The 27,077-nt window shown below is 42.9% G+C and overlaps 1 protein-coding gene across 1 annotated transcript in view; it reads left to right on the top strand.

Annotated features, from left to right (window-relative positions):
* Window positions 1-27,077, top strand: part of scn8ab (sodium channel, voltage gated, type VIII, alpha subunit b) — a 41,986-nt gene that overhangs the window by 3,135 nt on the left and 11,774 nt on the right. Inside the window, exons 2-20 of the mRNA XM_086116762.1 lie at window positions 1,180-1,517; window positions 8,995-9,113; window positions 9,239-9,328; window positions 9,421-9,549; window positions 10,895-10,986; window positions 15,597-15,818; window positions 15,999-16,062; window positions 16,474-16,615; window positions 17,059-17,265; window positions 17,341-17,622; window positions 18,690-19,013; window positions 20,808-20,937; window positions 21,128-21,366; window positions 22,860-23,033; window positions 23,161-23,517; window positions 23,611-23,784; window positions 24,647-24,940; window positions 26,461-26,578; window positions 26,666-26,820. Of these exons, the coding sequence (XP_085972888.1) occupies window positions 1,236-1,517; window positions 8,995-9,113; window positions 9,239-9,328; window positions 9,421-9,549; window positions 10,895-10,986; window positions 15,597-15,818; window positions 15,999-16,062; window positions 16,474-16,615; window positions 17,059-17,265; window positions 17,341-17,622; window positions 18,690-19,013; window positions 20,808-20,937; window positions 21,128-21,366; window positions 22,860-23,033; window positions 23,161-23,517; window positions 23,611-23,784; window positions 24,647-24,940; window positions 26,461-26,578; window positions 26,666-26,820 (3,594 nt within the window). The 5' untranslated portion in view covers window positions 1,180-1,235. The remainder of the gene's footprint in view (window positions 1-1,179; window positions 1,518-8,994; window positions 9,114-9,238; window positions 9,329-9,420; window positions 9,550-10,894; window positions 10,987-15,596; window positions 15,819-15,998; window positions 16,063-16,473; window positions 16,616-17,058; window positions 17,266-17,340; window positions 17,623-18,689; window positions 19,014-20,807; window positions 20,938-21,127; window positions 21,367-22,859; window positions 23,034-23,160; window positions 23,518-23,610; window positions 23,785-24,646; window positions 24,941-26,460; window positions 26,579-26,665; window positions 26,821-27,077) is intronic.

The raw sequence follows: 27,077 nt of genomic DNA, 5'->3' as shown, positions 1-27,077 counted from the left end.
TGGTGGTGATGGTTGTCGAGTACTCAACTGTCGGATCAATCTGCTCGTGGACTTCCTTCTTGCAGATTGAATTTCGGGTCCTGCAACATTGCATTTGTTCAGTGTGTGGGAAAAAAAAATTCTATCAAATGGTTTGTACTCCTGATCATCTCTTGCACAAATATGAACCAGGTGTGTTTACCATATTTCTTGTCTCATCAGTCATTCCAGAGAGTAGAATACACCCCGTGGCCTGTTTTTCATGATATAAGATGCATTCATCCTCAGGGTGTGCATCTCACCAATAAAAGATGCTTTCGTTCCTTGTGACAGTCCCACATGAGCTGCCGTGAGCCATGTTGGGGTTGTCCTGCCCCAGAAGTGGCCATGTACATTCATTATATAATACGCCAAAAAATTATGTGACACTGAGTGTCAGTCCGTATGAATATTGTGTTTTGTGTTGTTGAATTAAGGCACCTTGCAGGGTAGCAAAAAATTGTATCCCATGCTATGATTGAAGTGTTACCTTGTCCTACAGGACAAGACTAATTACAGGAATCAAGTTATTTGACTTGTTTTCAGTTTTCAGTCCCGTTTATCGAAGGAGAACATTCTCTCACAAAGGGAGCTACTTGAATATATCGTTCCCTTCTCTACTGTGTATCCTGTTTCGGGTCACGAGTGAGCTGGAGCCTTTCTTAGCTGGAGGTACAGTCCGTTCCAGAATGGTCGGCAATCAATCACAGGGAATGAATGGACATACAAGCTGTTCAGATTCACGCTAATTGGCAAAATAGAGATTTTAATTCACCAACCATGCTTGTTTTCGGAATGCGGTAGTAATTCAGAGTACCCGGAGTTAACGCACGCAAGCACAGGAAGAAAATTTAAGTTTGCGCCTGAGCTGAGATTCAAACAGAGATCCTGCATGCGCATGCACCACTGCTCCGCATTGTGATTATAATTAAAACAATATCAGAAAACAACTTGCTAGGTTGGCTTAACATGTATAATTGAAGAAAAATCACTTTCAAGAAATGTTTACAAACATACTGAATACATGTATTTTATGAACATGAAACAAACAGCTGATTTGAATGGCTTGGGGTCATACGCGTAACCTTGCCTGTGTGTTCAAAAACAAATCTCTGATCTTTGTAAATTCTTCTCATTTTAATCAACGCTTCTGTCTTTCAGAGCCGGATGTCTGCTATGGAAAACAAATAAAGAAGAAATAGCTGCAGGATGAAAACATGGCCGCACCCATTCTTGCACCCCCAGGACCTGACAGCTTCAAGAAGTTTACCCCGGAGTCGCTCGCTAACATCGAGAAGCGGATCAATGAAGAGCAGAACAAGAAACCAGCCAAGCCCAGGTCGGACAGCAGTCACCGCGACACGTCAGACGAGAATGAGCCCAAGCCCAACAGGGACTTGGAGGCTGGCAAGAGCCTGCCGCTCATCTACGGTGATATTCCAGCTGGCATGGTGGCCACACCGCTAGAGGATTTGGACCCCTTCTATATCAACCAGAAAGTTAGTTAAGCACTCACTCACATTCAGCCATTGCGGCCTATGCTGTCTATTTTTCCCCCCGCCGTCTCTTGCAGGAAATACATTTCAAATCCCACTGTTGACATCATCAAACGTATTGACTGCACAGGAGTTTTTATTTTTTTTTTTAAGGTGCCGTATTTTCCGCACTATAAGGCGCACATAAAAGCATTCCATTTTCTCAAACGCCAACAATGTGCCTTATCATCCGAAGCGCCTTATATACGGATCAATATTCTAATTTCTTGGACCTCGTATTTTAAGTGTTCTGCAAGAAACACAAAAGTGCTTTGTTACAGCTGCAGCGGTTGTGAAAACTCCACATAAATAAAGTCGTATTGTATTATATTCCCTTTAGCGTAGCTCCATCTACTGGAGGCATAGCGCAACCGCTGCCACTATTGTAGCTTCTATTCTATGCGCCTTGAAATGTGGTGCACCCAACATATGAAAATAGTTTTAAAGTAGGCCATTCGTTGAAGCTGCGCCTGATACTCCGAAGCGCCTTATAGTGCGGAAAATACAATACACTTTAACTAAAACTGTCACACAAGTGTAAAGAGCAGTTCACCACATTTATTATTAAAATGGAAAGACCGACACACATCTGGACAGCACATCTGCACCGCCGTGGCATAACTGCAGGCGGATATCGATTTTCTTATCACCGTAAGGCTCGCTGTTTGAAAAAATGGCCAACCGGTTTCCGCCAAACTGGGCGAGCAGGCGCAACAGAGGGAGTTTTGTATGACGTGCTTGGCGGAGTGACAATTTGGTGGCAGAAAGTTGAGCTAAACCTTGGGGGGGGGGGGGGGGGAGCACTGGATGATAGATTGAATTTCTCATTTTGACTGGTTTTCAATCTAACATGCTTCATGAGTAGGCGCTTTGAAATGGAAAATATTGTTTCAACGTAATGGCAAGAATATTGAAATGTAGAAGATAGCCTTTGGACTTTAGTGAATGTATGTTAGTGAGGGAGAAAACATGAAAAAATAGTGGATAGGAATTGGAAAGGTCATGACAGACGCATGTGCCTGGAATTTTTTTTAGTGCAGATGAGCCATGGGAGGAAGTAGTCCTTGTTGATTGCAGTTTGCCTGCCTTACTTCTTCTGCCAAGTACAAAGTTGTGAGGTTTTGTTTCGATTAGCATTTGTCGGAAAGATTTCGATATCATTAGCCTACTAGCATAGTGGGCCTAAATTGCATTTTAAAGATTTCGGACAATGGCATTTTTTTTTAGCCAGCCCATTGGTATCTTTTTTTTTTTATTGCCACTGTAATCGTCAGTCCATCTGACTTAAGCAATTAAACTATCAGGCTAATGAAATGTTGCTCAGGCATGATGCTACAAAGCAACATACACTCGCCTGAAATTTTTTTTCAAAGAGTGATGCATCTAGCAATTAACAACCCATTCAACTCAAGATGCGAATCACATTGAATGTGTGGCTCAACATACAGAAATGTATTTTCACTTAACGGCACAGCACAAGTTGTGACTCTCTCTTAGGTAGAGCTCCAGTTCCAGCTCTTATTACGAACATCAAGTCCTGACTTCAAAACGTAGATGCAGTGCACAAATACTTCTTGGACCAGTTGCGCTGGTGTGGTTTCAAAAGATATTGTTTCATATTTCTCTATTTTTGCCGCTGCCGCTGACTTTTTCACACGTATGTGGGCGGCAGGAACTTGGATAGAAGCTCGGTCTTGTTTGCTTGAGGACTGTTGGGTCGCACGCTCGAGTCCTGCTGCAGATGAATAATATGACTGTAACAGCTTACTTAGCCTTCCAAAATTATACCCCGACTTATTCTGGTTAAAATAACTCATTTACTTTAGTTTGCTAATTGAAATACTTCCAAATGCATTTTTTTTTTACCTGTAAAATGCTAAAGACCATGAGGACGACTAAATAACTTCATGTGTAACTGTCACTGCTTATGCGGTCACTGAGCGAGCTGTCCGCGTGGCGGTGAAACAAAAATATACCGCCGTGTGTAAAATGTCATTTCCCCCTCGAGGCCTTCAAATTAATACAATTAAATTAAATGAAAATGAAGCACCCACTGCTCCCTTTGTTTTCACACTTCCCTGGGATGACCATCTTCGACATTTGACCGACAGTCGTCCTATCGCGCAGCATCACTCTGTCTTCGTGTGTGTGCGGTGCATGTGCGTGTGTGTGTCGGTCAGATGCAAGAAACCTGATCACAGCACTCGTGCATCACAAAGAGAGGAAGAGGGGCCATTGGTGAGGAGGAGGAGAAATGCAGCGTTGCAGTTCTCGGTTTTTTCCCCCTGTGATGCCTCCTAGACAGCCTGGGCTTTTCAAACGCCTCATGTGATTAGGCCGAGCTGGCTCGGGTGGGATGGATGTGGCAGCATGCTTTTTTTTTTTAACTCATGTGCACAAGATTCAGATATCCAGAGTTACAACAAGGCTCCCGACTCGGTAATTGCGCTGCTTCCTGTGAACGACACAGCTCTCGAAAAGCCCAGTGTTGGTCACAGTATGTTTTATTCTCAGCACGTTACTTACAATACCTGACAATCAAAAGTCGTCGTCTCTTACTCTCTCACCCCCCCCCCACCTCTTCCACCTCTGTTCTTTTTTTTTCAGGGTGGAGTAAATTAGAGCAAGGGCCAGGCTTTAGTGCTCTGTCTGAGTCCTCAGTCTCTGATGACACAGCATCCTGCTGCACTGAGTGAGGGAGGGATGGGGTGGTGTGTGTGTGTGTGTGTGTGTGTGTGTGTGTGTGTGTGTGTGTGTGTGTGTGTGTGTGTGTGTGTGTGTGTGTGTGTGTGTGTGTGTGTGTGTGCGTGCGTGTGACTGTGACTGCGTGCTAGGTGCTTGGTATAACAAAGGAGGGCGGGGTTTTGCATCAAATTGTTCAGGTGACGCTTTAGACGGATGAATGTTTAGATCATTTGCAGGCACGGCGTATATTCAGTCTGAGCGTCGGAAGCATCCATCTCTGCGTTTAAAGCATTCTTAGCCCACCATGTTGAATTTTTGCTGCCTGCAAAATTGATTTAAGGAACCGCTGTCAGCTACTCATGGCAGCATGGGCTCCAATCCAACTCATGTCGATGCTTTCCAATACATCATGTTATAGTTCTGCAAAGCGGGCTTGTGTGGAAGTTATTTGCATGGTGCTACTCTTTTGTGAAGGTCATTCGATGCTGCGAGTCACGACGAGCTAAACGCGCGCCGACATTTTTCATCATTTGAAAAGATATGTATTGATGATGAATGCTAATAGGCTAACTGATTCGAAAAGGCTCCGGTCACGTTCCATCCATCCATCCATCCATCCATCCCACATTTGACTCGTACCCCTCCACAGCTCTGCATCACAAACACTTATCTCAGCCCTACCTCTTGTTTTTTTTTTTCGGACCGCTTTCCTGCTGTCCCACCTCACTTGAAAGCTCCTCTCTGTTACCCTTCTCCGCTTCTTGCAAGCTGCATTTTGCCCACGAATTGTTGAATTGTCCCTCTATACTAAATGCTACATGCAGAATTTAATTTGACTGCTTCGCAACAAATAAGGCTGATAAAGATTGACCTTCTGATGGAATGTCTTTGTTAAGGGTACATTCTTTAAATGAGATAAGTGCAGAATTCATCACTTACAGACACTTACCGCTAAATATTAGTCACAGAGTCACCGCATACAGTGTTGAAGGACAGGGGGACAAGGCAACCTTGATGTCTTTTTGTGTATTGTGATGAAACTGCATGAGCTACTGTAGCTTCAGCTGCTTATTTATTTAAAAAGCAAAATATTGCTTTTATTTAAAATGTATCATTTGGAATAAATTAGATTTGTTCGTGAAGTTCCAGAGATTTGTTTCTAAATAGATGACACAGTATGAAGATAATTGCTGAAAAGGTGTGCTGTACTGTACTCAATTGTAGAGATACAGCATTAATGGGGTTTGTTTCACGTTTTTTGGGGGGCGTGGTTAAAACTGTGTCTGGTGACGCATTTCGGCCTCAGGCAAAAGTGACCCCTCCCTCATTGAGCGCCTTTGTTCTTGTCACTGGTTATCTATACATATTTAACAAAATAATCTCAATGTAATAATGTAAATAATAAAACGGTAGTCTCACAAAGATATTCATCAAATTAATTTTAGGAAAAAAAGTCACTTTCAGTCTTTGGTTTTCTTCCTCGCAATTGTGTTCCGGGGTCTGACAATTCAGGAACTCGGTCACCTTTAGAGAAACTCTCCTCATACAGCTTTAAAAAAAAAAAAAAAAGTTTTTCTGTGTCGAAATGAGCTTTGGGATCACCGAAAGGCACCTTTATTAGACATTGAAATATATACGTGCGAGCTTTGCACACCGTTACCTTTTACGTGTGTCGCCACTGTCCTCAGCCCCGAACCGTAATCCTAACGCACCTCTCGGCCCAGCGACTTCATCAACAGTGGTGAAACACAGACGAATGAACGGGATTTCGTATTGCTCGCTTATTCAACTGGAGCTTCGTTGCGTCCCATTTCAGCGGCCAATATTTTGACACTCACTTGTCCTTACCGCCACTGGCTTCTTTTCCCGGTTCTCCACGCGTCAGTCCTTACGTCACACACACCGAGAACCATGCACTCCGCCTTTCATTCAAAAAAAAAAAATAATAATAATAATAATAATAAAAAAGCACACCACCTCTCATTTGTCAGTGAAATTACCTCTTTCATTCCACAAGACGTACCTGTAGGTCTTTTTAAAGTTAGGCCCCACCTACCAAGGATGTACTTGTACGTCCAAGTCTTTTTTTTTTTTTGCATCATAGAGAGGAGGAGAGTCTGATGCAATCTGTGAACGAGAATAAGGCGTTTGCATTGTAAATCATGTAAAAAAAGCGACCAGTAGGTGGCAGTGGTGCCTCACGTGCTTGAAATGCATGCTTTTACAAAAAGCTCTTTTTCTCCGTTTTTTTTGCCCAGGAATCGTCATTTTCATGAAATTTAGCCATTTTATAATGCCGATTGCTGAAGAATGGAAAAAGATAGAAACAAAATTATTTTTTCTGCTGAAAGAAGAGAGTCCAAACTTTATTTTGGTAGGGTTATATACCATGTTTAGCCTTAGAACCAAATATTCTATGGTCCTTGCAAGATCAGTCAAAATCCAGTAAAACGCTGGGATTGAGGGGGTTGCTCCAGTGAAAATGGCTGGGATTGAATTAAACACATGCTAATTGATCCCGTGAGAAGAAATTAAATCCTGGCATTTTCATGAATTTACAAAACTTCCGTGGACGACCTGGACAGTGTGTAAAAAAAAAAAAAAAAGTAGCCCGAGCAAAGATGACGTTTGAGCAAAATATAAGGAAATACTTCTGTCGAGCGCAACAGATGTTTGTTTGATAGCAGTGTTGGTATTTGACAAATCGCAGAATTTGTTGTTCAGTCCCATTTTGGAGTACCGGTACTTAATTTTCAGTGGCATATGATTAAAACGTCTTAAACTAACAGATATCATGAGTTGATTTATTTATTTTTGTTTTTCGGAAAATTGCACTAGTTTACACCATTTTCATCATGTGCAACCCATGTACATGTTCGAATTAAGTAAATCCAAAGGATCTTTTTTTTTCGGGAGTGATTCAAATAAAGCCAGTGACAATAAGACTTTCTAGTAACAATAAAAAAAAAAAAAATCTCGTTGTTGAAAAAAATCTAGTTTGATGATGCCAAAGACGCTTATACCTTCAGTTCATATCTTCTTGCTCATTTTAAAATTGCTCATTATTCATGTCTCCTTCCATGCACACACTGCATTTGCTTCGTCATCAAAACTCCTCTGACCTTTGGGGCACAGCACACACGCATGAATTTCGATCATGTGTTGATTGTGTGGAGTATTATTCGTATCGTGTGCCAAGACTGAAGCAGAGTATATGAAAGGTGAGCCGAGAGGTGCTGGGACGTTATAAGCTGACGTTATAAGCAAACCTCTAGATTTGGTATTTTGGCTGCATATTCGGAAAAAAAAAAGTTTTTATTATTACGTTCACACAGCTCATGAGAGGATGTTATTGCTTTGCCTGCCTTTGTTGTGTGTGTGAGCAAAGTCGCTTGAAATGATGAAACTGATGGTAGTACGGCATGGGTCAAGAATCCAGATTGTGGATCAAGGATTTTTGTCATCGTGAGAACAGCAATCTATAGTTGCTTCACATTTTATTTGACCTTTTCTTTAAAACTGTTTGCATTTGTCTTAACACCGATTAAAAATGGATTGAACACATGGTTCCGCAACATGTAGATGGACAACAAAACAGTACTCAGTGTTTAACTCTTTATCCTCTTTATAGAATGACTGATATCAGTGCTGTACTGATGAGCTCAGAGAGGATGTGAGACATCCCCCCTAGGCAAGAGACGCCCTGCTGCAAGGACCAGTATAACCGTCTGTCTGTCTCATACTGCCACTAAGCGGCCAAGGGGCACAGAAGGGGCCCCGTTTTATTGATGTGGTTGAATTCTTTGTAATTCAATTTTATTATGTATTTACTGTATGTTTTTCTAAGGTACAATATCAAGGAGTGCTCTTCCGCATAACAATATACATTAACAACACATTTTCGGGGCGGTGGGGCGGGGGCTGGGCAGGGAGGCTAGGACGGATTATTGGCATTTCCATTCATTTCATTGTCAAAAGATGATTTGAGTCAGGAGTCTTATATGTGACAAGCGTGGTCGATTCAACTTTTGTCTCAAGCTACCACTGCATTTATTTTTCAAAATAATTGTTCTATCATGGTCATATGTTTTTTCTTTTCCTGTCATGTCACAGCGCACCCCAAAAACATGCACACTCACACTCCAGTGCCCAGCTCCACTTGGCCCACTGCCGTTTATGGGTGGGGAGTGGTTGCCGAGAGCATGGAGTCAGCAGATCTGCCACTGATCAATGACAGCATTTGCAGTTCTCTTCCAGTAAACGCTTTAAACCTGGGCTGAAGAGCCTCATTTGGCAAGCGCGCAGCGGAGCTTCACATGCCTCCGTTTCTTGCCTCTGTCACGGTGGAAGCACTGCAGGACTGATGCAAGCGGCACCTCTGTGCTGTGTTTGTGCCGCGTTCTTTTCTAAAGGGGAGGGCCATTACATCACACTCTGTTTTCTCACAGCAGCCAGGGTAAATACTAGGGAGAATACAATGTGTAAAACAGTAACATTGGGGGGACATTCAGGGAAAAAAAAATCTCCATCATCTATACACACTTTAGACATGTCATGTATATTGGAAAAAGCCATTTTGGGTCCGGAGGGGGGAACACGATGCAGCAGAGGCTCGTGACTCAGACATAATCTCATGAGTCAGTCAGCCGATCTTTCCTTCAGAAAAAAAAATGTTGGACCTAAATATTGTAATACATGCCATATGTTTGCCCAAATGACCACACTCGTTGTTTTTCTCTCTCCCTTCTTTCTGCAGACATTCATAGTGCTAAACAAAGGGAAAACAATCTTCCGCTTTAGTGCCACGCCCTCCCTGTACATCATCAGCCCTTTTAATATATTCAGGCGAATAGCAATTAAGATTTTGATACATTCATATCCTTTCAACGTCAAGGTTTTTTGTGGCTTTAAATGCTTCATTTGCTCTGCGTGTGTGATAAGTTGACATGCACGCAGACAATGCACGAACTTGTGTCTATTGAGCCTTAACGCCTTCTCACGTTATTCAGCATGATCATCATGTGCACCATTTTGACCAACTGTATATTCATGACATTTAGCGACCCACCAGAGTGGTCCAAACAAGTGGAGTAAGTACCACACTTCAATTTTAACATTAAAAAAAAAATACACTCATCTTGTCTCTTTACCATAACCTTTACTTTTTTTCTTTTCTTTCCAGGTACACCTTCACTGGTATCTATACATTTGAGTCACTCACAAAAATTGTTGCCAGAGGTTTTGCCATCGATGGATTCACTTTTCTTCGAGATCCATGGAACTGGCTGGATTTCATGGTCATTTCAATGGCGTAAGTGTTACGACCTTTTAAAGGAGGATTTGGAGAAACAAATGTATATTCGATTTGCTTCGACCCAGGGGGATGATGGTACATTTCTTTGAGACGGTATGATGCGATGACTGTTTTGTTGACACTTTGCATCCATTTGAATGAACACGTCAGTACTGTAAATGTGCTATTTACTTATATAAACCCTAGATCACCGGTGTCAAACTCAAGGCTGGGGGGCCAGATCTGGCCCGCCACGTTATGTTATGTGGCCCGCGAAAGCAAATCATCCATGTCAACTTCCATGATCCTTGCTTACATCTGTACCGAAATCTCAATTTGTCATACGTAATAAATAACGGTAACATTTTGCAATCATTTTGTGACCTGGTTTACACTCACTATACTAATTGAACAAACAACAAACAAATAGTTGACTGATTTCAAAACTAGTAGTGCGCCTTTTTTTAAGTAACAACACAACGTGATGATTAACGGCCGTCCGAGGGAAGACGTACTCCAAAGTGGCCCGTAACAAAAATGAGTTTGACACCTCTGCCTTAGATGTACCTCTTTAATAAAAGGACATTCGAACGTAACTCGAATATTTCAAGGTGTAACGATTCGGTTTGATTGGAGGCTTATGAATTTTTATTTTTTTTTAATGAAAAATCGATTTTCCCTTTCAAATCGGCTTTTGTTTAAAATTGTGAGTTTGACATTTAAGACTCTTATATCATTTTACAGGCATAACAGACTTTTTTCTTCTGTAACTTTTCAGCCAATTTCTCCTCACTCTGTTCTGGCTCAATGGGGGACAGCACACTTTTGTTCGGCGCAATTTTTCCGTTTTGTAAAATATTCTTTTCGGGACTTCTGTCCATGCGGCCAAATGCGTACTGCTTATGATGTGAACATTCTCTGTGGTTCCAGTCTTTGGGAACGACTGCTGAATGCCTGTGTCTGATCCACCTTGCAGGTATATAACAGAGTTTGTAAACCTAGGCAATGTGTCAGCTCTGCGTACGTTCAGGGTTCTGAGGGCTTTGAAAACAATATCGGTTATCCCAGGTAAGAGGTGTTTGTGTGGGCGGGAGGGCGTGTCGCCGGGTTGATGTTAGTTGTGGTTTTGTTTGGGTTGCCTCTCCTTTCCTCTCGCTCATTCGTCTTCCTCCTCAGCCCGAGTTGGACCGGGCGTCTCTCTTTCTTCTTTCCTTCTTTCTTTCACGCTGTGGTGTCCCCTCCTGGTCCTCGATGGTGGTGATGCTGTCGTGCTCCTGCACGTCCATGCGTGCGTGTCGTTCTGGTGTGTCGTGTGTTGTGTGTCATGGAGTTCTGCTCTTTGTGTCGTCCTACCTCATTACAGATATATAACAGAGTTTGTGGACCTTGGGAATGTGTCGGCCCTCAGAACGTTCAGGGTTCTCCGAGCATTGAAAACTATTTCTGTCATTCCAGGTGAGACTCGCATTTAAACACTAAGGCTGAGCTTAGCTATTAGCCATCTTCATGTTCTCATTCTTTTATTTATGAGAGGCGAATGTAACAACTTTTGGATAACTTTTTTTTTTTTTTTTTTACGAATCAAAAATGGTAGTAATACATTTTTGATAGGCTTAGCAGTCTACTGGCAGTCGGAACATTTTAACACCAATGTGGGATTTCCAATGTTAATCTCAGCTTCGGTGGCCTGGGGACCATTTCTGATGACTAGAAATGTGCCTTGGGAATAACACTGTTTCCTCTGACGTCGTATGACGCCGCTGTTCAGCTCCGTCTGAGAAGTTGAAATCTACCGTATTACTCCCATATTTTCTTTTCTTCTTCTTCTTCTTTTTTTTTTGTTTTGTTTTAACCTTCTTTCCAAAGACTGTGACATTCCTTGAGACTGCCAAGCCTAAATGTGACTGCAGATCAATGCCGCATGATGCTTGGAGACACATGCTCTTTACAGGTTTGGCTTCAAGAGCAATTACTGAGCTATTTCCAAGACACCAAACGTTGCCTTTTTTTTTTTTTTTGCAGACTCTTTTAGAAATGTCATGACAGATGAGATGAATTCAGCATGAGGCACACACGCACATATATACAGTGCATATATAAAGTTTCCACACCCTTGTTCAAATGCCAGGCTAAATCACCTCAAAACCTTTTCCCACCTATAATGTGATCTCTACACTGCACGACTCAATTGAATTAAAAAATAATAATAATATATATATATATATAGACATTTTTTTGTGAGTGGAATTAAACTGAAAAAAATGTCATTGCGCAAGTGTCCACACCCACTTATAATTGCGGAATTTGGTCAATCACATTCAAAGATATTTTAAATAGGAGTCAGCACACACTTCCCAGAATTTAACGCGCCTCCTATTAACCCCAAATACAGTTCATGTTTTCGAGTAGGCTTTCGGTCTTGTGTTTACGCCCAACATACCTTTTACAGTTACGGTCCATCATTGCAACCTTATCTTCATCCGACCATCACACATTTTCCCCTTTGCATTTGGGAGAGTTCAAGGTTTCCGTCTTCCCACCCCACCCTTCCTCTTAATCCAGACATATGATGAAGACGGGTGTGTCACATGTACTCATCAACCAATACTCGTTAGAAACTCCCGCAGCTCCTTTCATGCACCATGTAACCTGATAACGTGATAAGCCGTCCGCTGTAGTAACCGCTGTCCCTGAAAGGCTTCATGTTGCGTTCGCCCTCTTGACAGCCTTACGAACCAGTTTTCTTTCTTTTCATCAATTCGGGAAAATCGGTCAGTTCTTGGAAATGCAACATAATTCCTACGATTGACGACTCCTGACCTCACTGGCATATTTAATACCTTTGAAATTATTTTGTAGCCTTCTCGCGACTGGCGCGTTTAAACATTGAGATCCCTGCCATGCAGTGGAAACTCTTCGTGGACGATGGGCTTGTGTTGTAAGATGTGACCACAAAAATGTCAGAAAAAGCCCACTAGAACATAACAACTTGATTTGGGGGTGAATCAGAGGCACTTCAAGCAGTGGCAGGCGTGTGCTGATGACCCTCATTCAATATGAGTCTGAATGTAGAATAATTCTAATGATAGGCACATCCCCAGTTATTCACGTACATCCAGATGATCTCAGTTGTTTAATTTCATTTTTTTTTCAATTGAGTCGGAAAGGTTATATGTCACATCAGTGGTGGGAAATGTTTTGAAATATCACACAACCTGGCATTTGAACAAGTGTATGTCGACTTTTTTTTAATTTTTATATCCACCGTATATCACCAGTGGATCCAGCAAAATCAGCCTTGGGCCTCTGCATGAGTGTGAAAAGTTTGTGGAAGGCACATTCCTAATTCCACTTTACAGACGGATGACACACAGTGAGCATCTTCAGCCTTGGCGTTTAAATGACCTGCATGACACCTTGTCATTGCTCCTCCTCGCCTTTCCTCTCTTTCTCGTCTTCACCTCCTGCTCTGCCCCCTCGCTGTGATTATGAATGGAGTTTATTTTTGTTCACTTGCAACTCATAAGGGATGTTTCCTAATACGATCCACTGATTTATTTGACGCATTGACTGCCATCGGCCCGGTCAGCAATTCAAATGACATTCAAGGCGCATACGGAGGAAAAAGATATTTTCTCCTCGAGGAAACATCCCCTATCGCTGTAGTTATTTGGTTTTGTATGTTTTAACCTAAAAGCAACTGAATACTGTCGATTGAATGTTCACACGCAGTCATATATAGAAAGTGAAGACACTTTGGCACATGTTCTCTTATGTTGTTTGCACCTAGGTTATTATAGTGAACGAAAACCAACAAAATAACACTGAACTTAAAAAATCAATTTGTTGATGAAATAAAATAACAAAAAATGCTTTTTATAAAATCAAGCGAACTAAAGCTAACTACAATAAAAGTGAAATTGCATTTATTCGGTTTTGCTTTACTTCCATCCAAAAAGAGGCAATTTGAGAATTGACTTTACTGTTTTTTAGACTTTACTCTATTACACAATACCTAGTGATTGTTTTTATAGTCACTTTATCTCTGCTCGAAAAATATTCCATATATTAAAAAACTGAAAACATCTGAAAATAAAAGCAAAACAAAGCATTTTCGAAAAAAAAAACACTAATAAAAAGTAACAAATTGACTCTAAAACGAATTAAGACAATTTGAAAAAAAATAATAATAACATGAAAAAATGATAAAGAAAAATCCCAAACTATCATAACGCTCGTGTGCACACTTCCAAAATAATATGGGCTAAGGACAATTTCCTGAAACAAACTGAAGATTTTGAGAAGCAGGACTGCATGCGGTCACACCCGCATTCAAATATTAAGCCCGCAAGCTGCCAACACACCCACAGGCTACGCTTTTATTGTTCTCTTTCCATTATTTATGGTTAGAAATCAGAGATTTCCATGTTGGATGCTTCACAAGATTCTGTGCTTCCATCTATAACCTCTCTGTTGTGTGCAGCCCTGCTTCATCCCAGTGTAGCGGCATCTTTGTTAGTGACAACAAAAACAACACAACTTGATACCTTCTTAACGTTCTTGTTCAGTGATCAAAATCTGGTCATCTTTACACTTGACTACTGTCACGGCTGTGGAGTTTTCGTGGTGGTGTTGTGGAAGTTAGAGTGGACCCAAATGCAGCGAATGCAAAATAGGGAAGCTGGAGAAAAGTATTTCTTTTCCAGAAAATAAATAAGGCACATTGAAGAATCCAAACACAAAATTAACAAACCCAACTCAAAACCAAAACAATCACCGATACAGGGGGAAACATGAAGTTGCAACTCATGTGACATAAGCTGATTGGTTGTTACAAGGAACACGGCTGACAAGAACAGATGGAGACACACACACAAAAAAAATGCAGTCAAATCATGAAAGGACGCAGGAAACGGCAAACAATAAATTAATATTACAAACTACAAAGTACGAAGCAAAGTTCTTTGCAATAGACAACACACAAGGAATGAAGTTAAACAAGGAAATAAGATAAATAATTGTATTAGTGTTGTCTTCGATCCTTTGTCCAGTTGTTTTTCAAGAACGCAGGGCATGCACCATGAGTTTGAACCCAGCTTGACTGAAACATAAAAAAAAATTAAGACGAAATTAGTGGAGGACGTGAACGAGACCAAAGAGAATAATTGGATCTAATTCATTATTTTCAATGTACCCTAAACGGTACATAATGGTCGCTACATTTTGGCCACAATCTTTCGCTATTTGATGCGCATGGAATTCGAAATGCGCTCATGGGTAAGTATCGTTCTAAAAAGCAATGTAAACCGATTGTAACTGGGGAAAAGCCGCGCACCTTCCAGCGTGATTCGATTCGATTCGGGTAGACGGACGGACCTCTCAGCGACTGAAAAGTCCACCCATCTACAGTCAACAAAAGCATGCTAAGAAACTTCTTCACAAACTTTATTTATTTGTCTTAGTGGCGGGCAAATCTCACTCCCTCCTAGACTTGGAAAATTTCCAATGGAAATGTATTTTTAGCATGGGTGAAGGCCCGCGTGAACTGGGTGACGTCATTACGTTGGTGTGCGGACACTGTTGCGTTCCTGTGCGCCGTGGAAAATCGACAACTCTTGTACTCACGGACAGTGACACCTCAGAATACTTCAGAACCGAAATATGGCACTGTTTAATTTCACGCAAAGGGGTGCTTGGTCGACCTGACTCAAATCAGTCCACAACCCAAAAAAGTACCGTCTTCAGTACCCATCCCTAACTCCGATCAGTCCGCAGAACTTCAATTAGATTGTCAGAACAAAAATGTGTTTCCTTTGTGGTTGCATCGCTTAATGAGAGCGTACATGACAAGTTTCCATGACCTCGCTTCTTGACACAAAAGCCACAAGTGTTCAAAAGAGCATTTTACTTCATGTACGGTAATTTATATGAGCATTTTTTTTTCATTTCTATCTGTGTGTTTGTATCTTTGAGTTTTCCTGAGTTGTTTTAATTTTTATTTTTTTTTTAATGTAAGCGTACTTGTGCACACGTGTGTATGCGTGTTCTTGTTTGTGTCTTGCCAGGCCTCAAGACCATTGTGGGCGCCTTGATCCAATCTGTGAAGAAACTCTCCGACGTGATGATCCTGACCGTTTTCTGCCTCAGCGTCTTTGCTCTGATCGGCCTGCAGCTCTTCATGGGGAACTTGCGGCAAAAATGTGTCTTTTGGCCTGTCAATGTGACCAACCTGGACCTGGCCAATGGCTCCAAGGGCTTTGACTGGGACGAATACATTATGAATGATAGTGAGTCACCATGACACTATTACTTCATGAAATACTATGACAACAATATAGCCGCCAATGCTTATTTCTTTTTTTTCTTTTTTTCTCCCGAATATTATTTTGCCATTTCAGGTCACACGCAGCATGGATGTACTTGACTTGTAATTAATGACGGCATTTTATTTTTTGATCTTCCCACAGCTAACTTCTACTTTTACCCAGGTCAGGGTGATGCGCTATTATGTGGTAATAGTTCGGACTCGGGGTAAGTTGGTATTTTCATTCACTTGATGCATGTCGACATAAACTGACTACCGGTACTTGCAAAATTCATTTAGATCCAGCCTTTCAAAAGAACTTCTTTTTTTTTTCCCAGAGCTTTTAATGTAACTGTTGTTTATTATTGTGGTTGTGTTTTAGAGTGCTGTAGAAGTGCACTGACAGTTGTTTCTAATTTATTTTTGCCCCACATTGAAATACAGTTACTCAATTATTAAAAGAGCTTCAGTTGATAGAGTACGGTACAGAGGGCAAATTTTTGTCCTCGAGGCCTGCTCCCCCGCATGTTTTAGATGTTTCCCACCTCCAACACGCCATCATTTTTGAATTGATGTGTGGGTATCAGTTTCTTGCGATGTAAAGGTCATGCATTTGTTTTGCCTCGCTTCACTTTCAGCCGATGTCCCGAAGGCTTTACATGTATGAAAGCCGGAAGGAACCCCAACTATGGTTACACCAGCTTTGACAGCTTCGGATGGGCCTTCCTCACCCTCTTTCGTCTGATGACCCAAGACTTCTGGGAAAATCTCTACATGCTGGTAATAAAGCAGGCTTCTGTTCACACTGAGTGATGGCGTCACGAAACGTGAGCGTGAAGCGTTGTCTGTCTCAAAACGTGCCCTGCGATTGATTTACGATCAAACAGGGTGGCCACGGTCTCGTCAAGATCGCCACAGATCAAAGTTGCAATCCTCGTGTGTTATGCTCCTGGGAAAAACAAATCTGAAATGGAATTGAATCTGAGTTTTTGTTTTCCGGGATTTAAATTGTACAAAGGACATCCAGTCAACTATTTTGTGATGCGAAATAATGCTTACCCACAACTGAACAGAATAAAGCACGTTCACCTCGCGCGCATGCCATGCTGAGCAACAGCCATCACGGACCCTGACATGAACCAAACTGAAAAAAGATCAACTACATACAAGACAAGACTGAGTTTGGAAAAGGGAAATCACTGTTTGTCTGTGTTTTGTGTTAGACTCTGCGAGCGGCGGGCAAGACCTACATGATCTTCTTTGTGCTGGTCATCTTTGTGGGCTCCTTCTATCTGGTCAATCTCATCTTGGCTGTGGTGGCCATGGCCTACGAGGAACAGAACCAGGCCACCATTGAAGAGGCTGAGCAAAAGGAGGCCGAATTCAAAGCCATGCTGGAGCAGCTCAAAAAGCAGCAGGAAGAAACACAGGTTGGCACGGGATGCCTTGTGCGCCTCTGATGCGATCCACAGTTGATCATCTTGGATTTTTTTCATCCCATCCAGGCGGCGGCCATGGTGACCTCTGCGGGCACTGTTTCGGAGGTCGCTTTGGAGGATGAGGGAGGCGGTCATCTGTCCCGCAGTTCCTCTGAAGTCTCTAAGTTGAGTTCCAAGAGTGCCAAGGAGCGTCGCAATCGCAAGAAGAAATGGCGCCAGAAAGAGCAGGAGAAAGAGAAGGGGGACAGCGAGAAGGTTGTCAAGTCGGAGTCGGATGACGGCAGCAAGAGAAGTACCCTTCGTTTCCCGGGAAGCCGTCTGGGCAGGAAGACGTCGATCATGAACCAGGTAAAGTACGAAGGAACATAAATACAATCTGTACGATTCACATCGACCGCACATTTAGCTACCCTTGCACGATCCAACGAGAGTCGAGACAAGAGTACTTCCACAAATTCCAAGAACATTTTGCTCATTTCTGATTGAAACAGCGGTATTTCTTCAACAATGTGTGTGTTATTTTGGTTGTAGTTTGCAGCGGCGTACAACCGTACTGCATCATAGTGACAGTTGTTTCCAGATATCACGAGCAAAACTATGGTCCTCCAATTAAGACAGCTATTCATAAACATGCATGATCATGCTGTTACGCCCAAAAAGGGTGCGACCAAATCACGTGGGGAAAGTTGATTGCATCAGTGCTTCCAGTGGAAAAAGGAGTGTAGAGCCTTGCACTGGAGGAGAGACTATTTTAGACCAGGGGTGTCAAAACAAATTTTTGTCATGGTGGCACGGTGGTCGACTGGTTAGCACGTCGGCCTCACAGTGCAGAGGTCGTGGGTTCGATCCCGGCTCCGGCCTTCCTGTGTGGAGTTTGCATGTTCTCCCAGTGCCTGAGTGGGTTTTCTCCGGGTATTCCGGTTTCCTCCCACATTCCAAAAACATGCATGGCAGCTTAATGGAACACTCGAAATTGTCCCTTGATGTGAGTGTGAGCGCGGATGGTCGTTTATCAACGTGTGCCCTGCGATTGGCCGGCAACCGTTTCCGGGTGTACCCCGCCGACTGCCTGAAGACAGCTGGGATAGGCTCCAGCACGCCCGCGACCCTCGTGAGGAAAATTCTCTGTTCATCGTTATCATTCTGTTGTCTCAGTACCTGCTTGGATATGAAAAAACAACTATGAGAGTGCCAATTTATGCATACAGTCAATCGTGTAGTATTAATCAATGCATGGGTGGATGCTAGTGAATGAACCAAACATTACTTACTACATTGCACGGGTATATACAGTGTTTACTTCTTTGATTGTACTTTTGTGTTCACGTGGAACTGCAACCGCCCTCCTCAACTTCTCCTTTTTTCAAACATGAACATTCAAGGACTCCTGCCTGCCTGTCTCTGTCCCTCTCCAGTCACTGCTGAGCATCCCGGGCTCGCCCTTCATGTCACGCCACAACAGCCGCAGCAGCATCTTCAGCTTCAAAGGCCGCTCCAAGGACATCGGCTCGGAAAACGAGTTTGCCGACGACGAGCACAGTACAGTGGAGGAGAGTGAGGACCGCCGGGGCTCCCTGTTCATCCCTTTCCGCCGGAACAGCTACAGCGGCTACAGCCAAGGCTCGTCACGCATCCACCCGCTGGCGCCTCATTCAGGAGGAAAGAGGAACAGCACGGTGGACTGCAATGGCGTGGTGTCTCTCATCGGCCCGGGGGCTGGCAGACGGCTTCTGCCTGAGGTGAAAATAGATAAGGCAGCCACTGATGACAGTGTAAGGACGTCCATGGGACACCGATACAGATTAGGCATGATGGTGGCGACCGCAGCTTCTCCTTCACAACCTCCTTTCCCCATGGCAATTGCTGCGCTCTCTCTCTCTCTCTCTCTCTCTCCTGAATTCTGTCGTTTCCTATTCTTCCACTCCCGACCAATACAATATATTCAAATCTCATAAAACCTTTTTATTGTCAAACCAGATTCTTGAAGAGCTACCGTATGGCAGCTTTTGGCTAGTCTAGTGGTTCACATAGCAGAAATGGCTTGTCAAAGAAGCGCCGGAGTCAGCTGAGCAAGCTAAAGACGGCTGAGCTGTAAAAACTGTCACAAGGTTGTCAGGTTGAATAAAATGTAGATTTGGCGTTTACCCGCATCATATCCAGCCCTCATTGTTTCCCAAACAACTTCAACACTTTTGTTGAGTGCAGGTCATGTTGGTCGTTGGGAATTCTCTCATGTGCAATTGGTGGTTGTTTTTGACGTCATAAGGTCGCAAAAATAGGGTGTGTGTCTTGTCTGCAACCAAGAAAGGCTCTGTTGATTCATTGTTAATGACATTGCATCCAAAGAAGGAAAACATCGACGTCCGGCGATGAATCGATTGTTGTTGTTCCTCACTTGTTGGTTACGCCGCAGTCATCGTAAATGCAGGCAGCATCGTTCCTAAGTTGACTTCATCCTCAGTTGTAGCGTCTTTCCTGGTTTGAGGTCATGCTAGTTCAATCTGTCCCTCTTTTGAGCTCTGTCTTCTTACCTCCTTCCCCTTCCTGCTCTCCTCTTGTTCCTTAGGCAGTCCCGTAACATTTTCCTCAGTTATCCACTGCTGCTGAACCACTGGATGGTGCAAGATTAATTATGATACTTCCCCCTCTATGACAATATCCCTGCTCATTCTAGCTAGCATGATAAGAGCTCGGTTGTATTGTCAACCAACCTACATGTATGTTTGTTTGTTTTTAACTCTCTCCAAATGTAGCATGGTATATCGCAGGAAATAATGACTTGAATTCCTCTCTCGACATGACTTGCATGCCGTTGCATGTAGACTGTCATTATGTTATGCCGAGTAAATGATGGGCTTAGGCTTTAAATGACGATATGTTGCAGGTTTTCACTGCTAAAAAGCTATCGTTTGTAGTCACCTGAACAAGCTAGCCTGGCTCGTTCGTTCTCATCGTCATTGATTTACACGTAAGAGTCAGTCACACAAGGAATTACATTAAAGCTTTGTTATAGGGGTTATTGACGTATCAGTACGTCGAAGCATGTAGAGTATTAACATCAGCGGCTGTGAAGAAGGCGACACCAAGCAGGCTGCTACACTACATATCAAAGGCTAACAATTTCTTGTAGTCATGACCCAATGCTTTGAAGTAAGTTCATTCTTTTTTTTCTTTTTTTTTTTTGTGACTTTTCCTGGCATTGTGCTGCCCGTCATTGCTTTAGAGTGTAAAACATGAGGCGCTAGCTTGTTCAGATTACTTACAAATTTGGACCTTGCATTTGGATGCGCATGCCAAGGTTAGTGTAAAAATCGCTAACTAAAAGGAAATGCTACACTTTGACACTGTGTGTAATCGTGCCAACAAATAACGAAGATGATACATAAACTTAAATTCGTTTCATTATAATCAGTTCGGGTTGAAATATAGTTTTGGTGGCTCTTTGATAGAGAAAGCCTTTAATCAGGACATCCTTATCTGTCATAGTGTATTTATTCATAAGTAGACGCGTTTGTCTTTTTTTCTGAGTACAGACCACAGACGTGGAAATTAAGAAGAAGCACTCTGGCTCTCTCATGCTATCTGTGGACCAGCTCAACTCCTTCAAAGGAAAAAACCGCGCCAACAGTCAGATGAGCGTCGTCACCAACACTCTGTTGGAGGGTATATCAACAATTTTCTATCATGGCTTGCCTGTGTTGTGCTACATTCATGGTCTAGTGTAGCCTCATAAAACCAGAATTAGAAGTCAAACATCCAATGTCGGTTTTGTCGAGAAAAAGTTACTCCTCAGGTTTCCAGCTCATGCATCCTGTCACTTTTGCACTTTTCTTCCATCTTTGTAATTTTGCAGAGTTGGAAGAATCTCAGCGGAAGTGCCCCCCCTGTTGGTACAAATTTGCCAACACGTTTCTAATCTGGGAGTGCCATCCCAACTGGCTGAAGATCAAGCATATCGTCTACTTGATTGTCATGGACCCATTTGTTGACTTGGCCATCACCATCTGCATTGTCCTCAACACCCTTTTCATGGCCATGGAGCACTATCCAATGACAGAACACTTTGAGGGCGTCCTCTTCGTAGGCAATCTGGTGAGAAGAAACGCATTTTCGTATTCCTTCTTAATCGGCCCGTTGCCGAGTTGGCGGAAATATTGCAAGTTAGCCCCTTTTGCGCATGCGTCAATTTGATATGTGCACTTAAGACCACACATTCATACTGTATATAGGGCTTTGATGGGGGCTCATTAAAGATTTAGCTCAGTTTTAATGTAGCCAGGCCGCATTCTCTCCAACTCACCCCCCCCCCCCCCCACACTCATTTCAGGCTCCAATTTCCGTTGTGTCTTGCTTACCTCAACTTCTGCTGGAATGTCTTTGTTATACACTCATACCAAGCACCCAGTCTAAAGCCTTGAAATAATGAGAGGGGAGAAAAAGCACCTTGTGTCTGATTGGCTGAATCTGTAGCAAACGACCACTTCTGTCTGTCTGTCAGATAGCAACAGCCTTCTTTTGGCAATAGCCCTGACTCAGTGTCAGTGCAGGAAATTAGGTCAGCTTGGTGGAGGATGGTGCAGTATGACTCAGTGGGTGTTTCTCTTCACCACAGGATTCTGTATTGATACGATACAGTACAGTGCATCTTTATTTATAAAGTACTTTCACAACAGGTGCGGCTGTAACAAAGCGCTGTGATGTAAAATGTGATAAAGGTGCGGACGAATTCTGCCAAATGTGAGTTATGTGACCAAAGTGTTTTCTGACCTCAATCTCATGAAATCATTTTTCTATCGTGCACCATCAACTAATGCCCTGGCATGAATATTACATTGTTTTCACTGGTCCTTGTCAATGGGAATCTAACAATCCCGTGTCACACAACAGAAACGTAACACATATCACTTTTTAAAAATATATAGAATTGTTATTTTAGTGTGCTCACAATGTTTGACAATGAGAGTGTGAGCATGGTGTATCCATACAGAGGTAAACCAAAGTGTTCTGCTTGGTGGAAATGGGATTACCGGTAACCAAAATGTGTTGAGGGATAAATACGGGTGTGTCAGAGAAATCCCAAGACTGTTGTCATGAAAGATATTCAGATATTTCAAATGCAAAACCCAAATTTTTGAAATAATCCCTGTATTTGAACGCACTTCTTACGTGATCCTCAGCAGCTCCCTTGATTGAGAACATTCTTGATCTCGTCCACATCTTCAAAACAGGTCTCCTTGATGACCCTCTCAAGCTTGGGAAAGGGGGGGGGGGGGGGGATCACACAGCTCTAGATTGGGTTGCTTCACCGCGGCAGGGCATTGTGAGCGGGCGCGTCGTCATGGTGAAGCAGGCACTAGTTGTCAAATGCTGCATTATCCCTTGATGGACGTGCTGGACCATCGACTGGTCCACATTGATGGCGAAAACTCGAGATATCACTTGTGTGACACCAATCCTGAAACTTTTCCGTCACACCTTGTACAGCAGTGATATCTTGACCAATGCTTAACATTGTATGCATTCTTGTTGTTGTTTGCATAACTTTTTTAATTCAAACCAATCTGACTTTCTCTGGGGGCCTGCAGGTTTTCACAGGCATCTTTGCCGGGGAGATGTTTGCCAAACTGGTCGCCATGGATCCCTACTACTACTTTCAAGAAGGATGGAATTGTTTTGATGGATTTATTGTGACTCTGAGTTTAGTGGAGCTGGGACTCCAAGATGTGGAGGGTCTGTCCGTGCTCAGGTCCTTCCGATTGGTAAGTGCGAGCCTTCTTCTGTCCCCACCTTTTCTGAACATTAGGCAGCTACGTGATCAATGAGGGATACAGGCAGGCGTGATTGTCCAAACATTGGAGTAATTTTGTTTTCCCGTGTCTCTCGCAGTTGAGGGTGTTCAAACTTGCCAAATCATGGCCCACACTCAACATGTTGATCAAGATCATTGGTAATTCGGTGGGGGCGCTGGGTAATCTGACCCTGGTGCTGGCCATCATTGTCTTCATCTTCGCTGTGGTGGGCATGCAGCTGTTTGGCAAAAGCTACAAAGACTGTGTGTGCAAGATCGCGGATGACTGTAAGCTGCCTCGCTGGCACATGCATGACTTCTTCCACTCCTTCCTGATTGTATTCAGAGTGTTGTGTGGGGAGTGGATTGAGACCATGTGGGATTGTATGGAGGTGGCGGGACAGACAATGTGCCTCATAGTCTTCATGATGGTCATGGTCATCGGGAACTTGGTGGTAAGTTGGAAAAAAAAAACAAAAGCTCTCCAAGTGATATCATGTCGAAGCTTTTGAAAGACCGCAACCTATTGAAGTTTCAATCATTCATAGGTTTTGAACTTGTTCCTGGCTCTGTTGCTGAGCTCATTTAGTGCGGACAACCTCGCCGCCACAGATGATGACGGCGAGCCCAACAATCTCCAGCTCGCTGTCGCTCGCATCAAGATAGGCATTGCCTGGATCAAGGTCCACATGCGTCTCTTTGTTGCCACGGTGCTCAAGAAGGTATGCAAAGACGTAGCGCGCTCAAATGTATCCCACCCTGCCTTCCCCTAACTCTTGATGATATACTATACTGTCACACACTGTATGTACCATAAAAGTCAGCAGATTCATCAATCAGGTTTCAATATTGAGGTCAGCTCAAATGAAACTCTTTTTGAATGGCATTTTAACTATGAGGACAAATGTACTTACACAAAAAAGTGGCTCGCGTTCTTCTCACACACACACACACACACACACACACATACACACAAAATCTCTGTGGACACTGTGAGCTAACGCTAAATGAAGAACAATGTGAATTTAACATTCACGAGATGTTTGAGTAACATGCCCTGGGACATGCTTTTCTTAAAATAGCCGAAGAATAAAGAAATTAAAGCATACTTTATTCCCAATGTACTTATACTGCGAGAACAATGCTATGTGGCTTTAGTTTACTTCATGACTAGGGGCAGTAGAGCTAGGAGAGGGCAACTTGTTGAGATGGAGTCTAAAAAAAGCAAGTGCATGAAAGCTTCCACAATAGCAGCACGACACCCAATTACTTTTGTCATGTGGATCTGTGTATGTGGTGCATGCACCCGACTAATTGCCAGTGACAAATAGCCCCCTCCCCTCAATCTTCACCACCACCACGACACCTTCACCCAACTATCAAGAATGTGCCGTAATAAGAAGTAAATGCTAACCTCTGTATTTAACATAACCCAGTGCAGCTCTGCTTGCCTTTTGGCTTTGACGCATAGTGTCAGAAAAGGTACAATCAGTAATTACAAAAAAAACACCATAATTTGAGCCACAAAGCGTAGACAGCAGGTTATGTGATACAAATGATTTTTTTTGTCACTCTGACTTACAGCCTGTCGAGGATGAACAAAAACCTCTGGATGAACTGTATGAGAAAAAGCTGAACTGCATAGCCAACCATTCGGTGGACATCAACCGTGAACTGGACTTTGCTAAAAATGGCAACGGTACCACCAGCGGCATCGGGAGCAGCGTCGGAAAGTACATGATTGATGAAGACTACATGTCCTTCATCCACAACCCCAACCTGACTGTGTGTGTTCCGATTGCCGTCGGAGAGTCGGACTTTGAAAACCTTAACACGGAGGACTTCAGCAGTGAATCGGATGTGGAGAACAGCAAGGATGTAAGTCGGACACACCGATGTGAGAATGGACAGCGCAAGGTCAAGTATACAGTGGACTCCCACATACTTTTCCAATCGTAATTTTTTTAAGGTGCCAACACTAGTGTTCAGTTTTTTGTTTTTTTTAAATAGATATTACCAGGTCGCCCCCCCGGGGATGTATCAGGTTTATGTTCCACCGAGCTCCCTGAGCCTCTCGCTGCACCATAGCCAGCCACTGCAGGAAGCGACGCCACACAAAACTACCACCAACCAATCAGAAAAGCAACGACTCGTCCGGATGTTTGTAGAGCAAGCGAGATGAGAGCGAGCGCAGAAGCAATTTTAAATGTAGCTTTTTGCTGACAAATTCAGATTACAAAGTGGAGTATGACTTGCCCGTGAATTGAATTAGCTTTGCGTTTGCAGGTCCACAAACGTGTAGGATGACTTTTAAGTTCATAGCGTGCTGGTTTTGAATTCATTTCTATCAATTATCAGAGCAACTCTTGGTGAGAGAGAAAATGAACAAGCATGTGTTTTAGCACTGCCTTCAACTCGTTCAAACAAAAAAATCTGTTCATCTCTGCTGGATATTTATGAATACAGTGAAACTCCTCTACAACGAAATCATGTTTGCAGCTAGAAAGTTTTCACAACAGAGGGGTTTTCACTGTAGCAAATTTGATATCAGATGTAAACACACACACACACACACACAAACGTATGTGTACTCTTTATTTTTATTCCAATAGTGCATAAGTAGGAGCATAAACTTATTTGACACTTCATATAGTCAGTGTAGAAAGAAAAAAAGGGAAAGAAATTGCGAAATTTACGATCAGCATTCACTTTCACTTACATCAATTTCTTGGATAATGTCTTTTATTTTGCTTCCTCCGTTTTTCATTTTGATCACTTTTACCCTCTCTTCCAGCGTCAGAGCTATTCTTGTCTTAGCTGCTTGACATCCAAAGGTCCGTTTTGTAGCCATTTTAGCAATGCAACGTTCTTGCTGCGTCTGAAACTAACAATCACAAATACTTCCTGGACTACTGCGCATGTGTAAACCAGTGTGGTGGTTGCTCTTGCTGTTTCCGAACGAAGCAGTAGAGGTCGCTGTTGGATTAGACTTCGTTGTAGTAAATCGCACCGCGAGGCAAGAGCAGAGAAAAAGATTTTGTATAACGCAACAGGGTTTTTTTTTTCGTTGTATGGGGGCAGGAGAGTGGGAGTGGTGTTAATGCATGAAGATTTTTTCACACTAGGGGGTATTTTCGCCCATGTAGGTTTTGTTGTAGTGGAGTTCCACTGTACAGCACAATAACAGTATTAAAGCATTCGTCTGATTGCTTCCTTTTGATTCTACGCTAAGAAGTAGAGAGTCACGGCGAGTTTGGATCACTGCGCAGTCTGCAATACTACAACACTTAGAGCATAGTAGCAATAAATCAAGTGATTCATCCAAACACATATTGGCCTTATTAAAATGACTGCACTCCTCACCCGCATAAGTGTCTGTGTTTGGGCCTTTCTCCTAGCTGGATGACACCAGTTCATCTGAGGGCAGCACAATAGACATTAAGCCTGATGTGGAGGAGGTGGCAGTCGTGGAGGTTGTGGAGGAGTACCTTGACCCGGAGGCCTGCTGGACAGACGGTATGTGATATAAACACCGTCGAGGAAGATTGATTGGCCATTTCAGTGACACACATTGAACGGTTCGCCTCCCGATTTGTCATCCAGAATGTGTGGCAAAATACAAGTGCTGTGATGTTCCCATCACTCACGGCTGGGGGAAGCACTGGTGGTTCCTGAGGAAGACCTGCTATCTGATTGTGGAACACAACTGGTTTGAAACACTCATCATCTTCATGATCTTACTTAGCAGTGGAGCTCTGGTAAGCTACCAATGCTATCTGTTTGTTATGCTTAAACATCACATCAGGGGGAGTCTGCAGTTTTCCGCATTGTTGTTCATGATGGCGTGGGACTGAACATTGTAAATAGTCGTCAAAGAAAATGCTGTCTAATGAAATAGCAGCGCTAGAAATACTAAGCTAGCATTAGCGCTGTAAACAAACCCACGTTATCTTGGTAGCCTGACATATTTATATGAAATTGTTCCTACAGCACAAAACGTTATTACCGTACTTTG

Source organism: Hippocampus guttulatus, chromosome 8 (genome assembly GCF_054856545.1).
Source record: "Hippocampus guttulatus isolate MCC_2025c chromosome 8, RoL_Hgut_1.0, whole genome shotgun sequence".
In the NCBI taxonomy this organism is placed as follows: Eukaryota; Metazoa; Chordata; class Actinopteri; order Syngnathiformes; family Syngnathidae; genus Hippocampus; species Hippocampus guttulatus.
Note: the sequence above shows the minus strand (reverse complement) of the source record. Positions and strands in the feature narration are given on the sequence as shown.